This window comes from Haliotis rufescens, unplaced genomic scaffold, assembly GCF_023055435.1.
Source record: "Haliotis rufescens isolate VD_foot unplaced genomic scaffold, xgHalRufe1.0.p SCAF_7, whole genome shotgun sequence".
Lineage (NCBI taxonomy): Eukaryota > Metazoa > Mollusca > Gastropoda > Lepetellida > Haliotidae > Haliotis > Haliotis rufescens.
The window spans coordinates 13,227,393-13,232,579 of record NW_025964361.1 but is presented as its reverse complement, the minus strand read 5'-3'; the positions used below and the strand labels follow the sequence as shown (position 1 = coordinate 13,232,579).

The window sequence follows — 5,187 nt, the reverse complement described above, 5'->3', positions numbered from 1 at the left end:
AAATATTATCAGTTGAGAAACTACCATACACTATATTCCGAGAGTATGTTTGATCGACATAGAACCAGCATTTTCTGCCGTGAACAATGTGCCTACGTATAATCACACATGTTGCCGAGTTCTTTCACAAAACAACGCACCAAACACAATGACGTTTAGAACCCCATGACGAGGCAATGTACACGTGTATGAAGCACGTATGTTCTCCATCTCCTGCACAGTCAGAGATCAGATAAAAAAGACAACCTTATTCAAATCCGCAGAGGTCATAGAAACAGGTATATATACACGTGTAGATTTGTGAAACGTTGCATTTGATGTTGTTTGGCTACGAGTGTTTTGTCTGACGTAAGTTGAACTTGTTTTACTTCTTATATACTTATATACTCTTCTGCAAATAGTTTGCGTTATTTTGTTTGTAATCTTGTACATTGAGCTCATTTTATACCTCTTTATCGAATATTGCAAATGCATCATCTTAACTGTTCACACGGTGTGAATATTTGCGTTTCTGATTACTTTTTGTAAGGTACTGTGGGGCTGTTTAGTGGTTAGTGCTTTTGCTCGTCACATAGAGGGGCCTGGTTCGAGTCATAATGTTGTCATAATATAAGGTATATGTATATACATGTACAAGTGCACCATCCACACACGTATTGGTGTTTTTAACATCGCATGACACAATTCTCCTGACCATAATCTTTATTTGTTCACTAAGGAATGAAATTGCGTATGTGGATAATATGAAACGGGAAAGCTTTTACAGAAACTCAAAAGTTATTTTCCGCATACCAAATGTTTAATGGATTACCTAGTACATGTTACAACTAATGCCTAATCGAGGTATCTACATCCGTGATTAAAACAAATTGTGGTTTTGTCACATCCTATTACTCCGTTTTTGTCCATATGTGTGTGTATATTTCAATACAACGTCAAAAGTTGAGAATGATCAGTCAGAGAAGCTTGTCTTGAACAACCCCTTTTAGGTTTCCATCGATATTTAAAATGCTGTCATATGCTATATAATCAATCTGTCTGACATTAAGCAGGAATAGGAACGATTAATGCCACGCACGTAGTTACTAAGCTGGAGTCAACACTGTTCATATTAATGTCTGCATGACACCGTCTCAGCTCTCTTCTGTATATTTCTCATTAGGCTGTGTCATGTGTTCATCTATAACTAGTACCCACTACCGGTACCCTTTCGCCTGTTAGTTCTTACATGGGCATATATGTGCCAACATGCAATGTTATATCATCACGAAAAGGAGTTTGATATTTCATTATTTTGTGCAGCTACGTTTTACATGTAACGCGCATTCGATGCTTCTTTTCACGTAAGTCCAGCAGGGATGAAACGTACCGCTACTAGCATAGAGCTGTGCCAAGAAATATTTTCTTGTTTTCGAGTCATATATTGTCCATTGTCCTTAGGGGCGGACGGGTAGCTTTGTAGTTAAAGCGTTAGCTCGTCAAGCCGAAGACCCGGGTTCGATTCCCGACATGGGTACAATGTGTGAAGCCCATTTTCGGTGTCCCCCACCGTGATATTGCTGGTATATCGCTAAAAGCGGCCTAACAACACACTCACTCACTCACCCACTCACTCACTCACTCACTCACTCACTTGACTCCCCTTGACAAGACCCTGAGCATATGTGCCTAAAGAGGGACTAAGTTTGAGCAAAGTCGCACATCCCAATGTATCTTTCATATGTGTTTGAAAACCTTCAGTTACAACAAAACAGTTTGTCATACTTCAATTGCACAGAGGCAATTTATTATATACAGTACTTCAGAGTGAACGACTGTGATATTACACTGCTGTGAACATAACACTTGATATTACACTGCCGTGAACATAACGCTTGATATTACACTGCAGTGAACATAGCATTTGATATCATATAATGGGTAGGTTTCTCGGCAGGATAAAGCCAACGGATAAAAACGATATCCGTTGGGGTCATATGCGGATAGAGATGCAAATATCAAAGGTCAAGTAGGACTACTTTCGCTGTTTATAAACAAATATGGCGTCCCCCTCGTCATTCGGCGATCGAGTCAGAATTAACCATCGGGAATCTGGATCAACTACAGGGATAATTGCTATCATTATGAAAAGAACAGTCTAACATACTGAAAGTCAGTGTCTAACTCTGACGTAGCTAAGGCATTTTATAAGTTTTGGCAACTTTGGAGATACAAATTTCGAAAAAATTTTGCGAGGGCACGAGGCCTAGCCATGCGGGATCAGTAGCCATATCTGTGCTTGTAGACCTCTGCGGCTTGAAACCTTCTCCACAAATTAAAGTAGTTGGATTTTGCCGAAATATGTTTGAATTGTTACCTTGTTTCGTTTTGTCGCTGTGTGTACATCTGACTACACTTCTTAACGTTATGACAGGACAGACCGACTGTCAACAACGTCTGACCGTGGCCGTGACGTCTCATAGACTAGGGTTAGAGTAGCTTCCCTTTGACAAAGGGCAGTAACTCTAGCGGACAGACCTATGGATTGCCGCGAAAGGCAATTTAAAACAACTGTTGTTTTGCGTATATGCTGCTTCGCCACTGTATAAGAAACAGATTTCAGTTGGAACTATATTGGCTACTGTCACTGTCCGACTGACACATCACTTACCCTGTGACGTAATAAATATTAATGCGCGCATTCCAGGAAAACTCGCAATGTTTCGGTAATGTTTGTGAGAGCGGGAAGCGATTTTAAAGCACAGAATTAAAGAATGACATTATATGATGAAGAGGTTATCACGCTTGTGTGTTTGGGGATGGTAAATATCACAAGGTGTAGGTTGTCATCAGCGAAATACAGCCGAACCCCATTGCCTCAAAGTCGGATGAGTCGAATCCCCGATTGTGTGGAATACGCAGTCCGGTCGCGGCAAACGTCTACCAATATGTAACTCGTGTGTTTGGAAATGGATGTGTCGACTTCCCTGTTGTCTCAGGAGTTTCAAAAAAGTTAAAACTTTCCGTTATCAGTCGAACTTGAAAGTGTTGAAAAGTTCAACCTAGCACAACTTGGAGTTTGAAAAAAATGAACATGCATGCATTAATCGATAAATATGATAAATGCTTTGGTTTTCATTTCTTGTAATACAGGCGTTATTTATCTAACAAACGATGTGTTTGTTTTCTGATGTCTGGTGACTAAGTCAAACGGTAATAAGGTCGCGTCGGATATCTCAAAACCCGGATAAGTCGAACTATTTATCTGGTCAGCGGGAGTTCCAGATAATGAGGTATTATTATAAAACAAAATTAAACATATCTTTTGTTTCATGCATTACAGAATAGCATTATGAGGACCCAGACGATTATGATCATGGCGGTCGTGCTGGCATTTGCTTGCTTGTTGCAAATGGGTGAAGCAATACCAGGTGAGGTTTTACTTTGAACATCTCTGTTTATGTGTGTTTATGCGTGAAGTGAAAAAGCGAGATCTTTCGAAAAATAAAGTCAAATTCGTTGGCACGTGGTCCGGTTCACAACGCACAGGTCACATACAGATGAAGTTAAGAAACGTCCGTCTCGGAGAGCAGTTGGATGGGTGACCGCGTTCAAGAGCTTGACTCGTGAGAGTTTTCAGTAAAGGCTTCCTGTCACACACGGAAGCACATGTGGTGTCTCCTTTGGCAATGACCTTTTTCGAAATGTGCCTCTGTTCGCCCTGCACTGAATAGGTACCCGGTAGGATGAGATGGCAATGTGGTTGTTAACCTTCGAGCACCTCACAAGCAGCTTGGGTTGTATAGTCCCCAGGGAGCTGAGAATGAAAATTGAGTGCACACTGATCCATTGGTCGGCGTAATAATAGCATGAGCATCCACTTGGTAAATGGAATTGGGTGCATTATAAATGCACCTATTATTATCCATTGTCGGTATGTACTTATTCGGCGCGAATGCATATCACATAAGTTTGTATTTGAATCATACAGGCGATAGTATTCAATCAATTAATGAAAGCTGTACAGTACTGCTACCAGTTGACCAAATCTATGTTGTTCTGATCTGTTGGGCGAACATACCAGTTTTAAAGCCATATTATTTACGTGTCGATTATGGGTTTATCTATAGCCATGTCCCAATATGTAAAGGGATCGCCTTTTTTTCATCATTATGTAACATTATGTCATTACATATATATTTCTCGGGCACAGCCACTTCTCCTGCTGAACCTGAGGCTCCTGCTACAACTGAGGCTCCTGCTGCAACTGAGGCTCCTGCTGCAACTGAGGCTCCTGCAGCAACCGATGGCGGCGATGATGGCGGCGATGATGGCGGCGATGATGGCGGCGATGACGGCGGCGATGATGGCGACGATGACGACGGCGATGATGGCAGCGATGATGGCGGCGATGATGGCGGCGAGGATGAAGACGGAAACTGAGGCAGTGATAATGCCTAGTGATCCAATTCAATGGACATCACTGCTATATAACGTGGCGGACTCAGGTTTCTTATTGATTGGCTTAACACAACAGTGTCGTTCACGGTGGTTTAATTTAATCTGAAGGACATGAGTGAACACGACAAAGCGCACCAAATATCAACTTTTATTCGTGAAACAGCACACACTGTGCCTATTGTTACTGTTTACAAAAACATTTTTCGATATGATAAGAATTCTACCCTCACAAACACTGTCTATACATTGTTGTCTTCATATGGAAATAAACACCTGACCGTCTTCTTTGATTTGTCTATTGTATTTAATGAACAGGATCACCGGAAAGAATATTTTGGACTCAAATACAGATAAAGACCAACGACAAAATGATCAACTTCACTCCTTTCAGCCATTGAAATTTGGCTTGTATTGTAATACCTGGTTAGTAGCCAGTTCCTATATAAACTAGTTCAGGTAAACCCGTGTTGGGGAGTCGAGGTCTGGATGTCTGGAGGCCCATTTGGATGGTCTATTTATTTGACTTTACAAATAGTCGGCCTCCCTGGTCTAGTAAATACAGCGTCGGCCCAGAGAGGGGGAGTTTGGTGGTCTGATCCCCGGACATTTCATTACAAAAGACGTGACGCATGTTACAGCGGTATAACGTCTAGGTAATAACGACGAATACTTGTTTGGGGGTTCATGGGGTTTATTCTGTCTGTTCATATAAGGGATATGGAGATCCAAACACAATATGGCTATGGA

At 41.4% G+C, this 5,187-nt stretch overlaps 1 protein-coding gene across 1 annotated transcript; it reads left to right on the top strand.

Moving 5' to 3' along the window:
- The first annotated feature begins 216 nt into the window (after positions 1–216).
- LOC124141877 (PH domain-containing protein YHR131C-like) lies at positions 217–4,725 on the top strand. Its single transcript, XM_046510054.2, has 3 exons — positions 217–348; positions 3,323–3,410; positions 4,193–4,725. The coding sequence occupies exons 2-3, from the start codon at positions 3,332–3,334 to the stop codon at positions 4,420–4,422; spliced, it is 309 nt and encodes a 102-aa protein (XP_046366010.2). The 5' UTR covers positions 217–348; positions 3,323–3,331; the 3' UTR covers positions 4,423–4,725.
- The last annotated feature ends 462 nt before the right edge of the window (positions 4,726–5,187 follow it).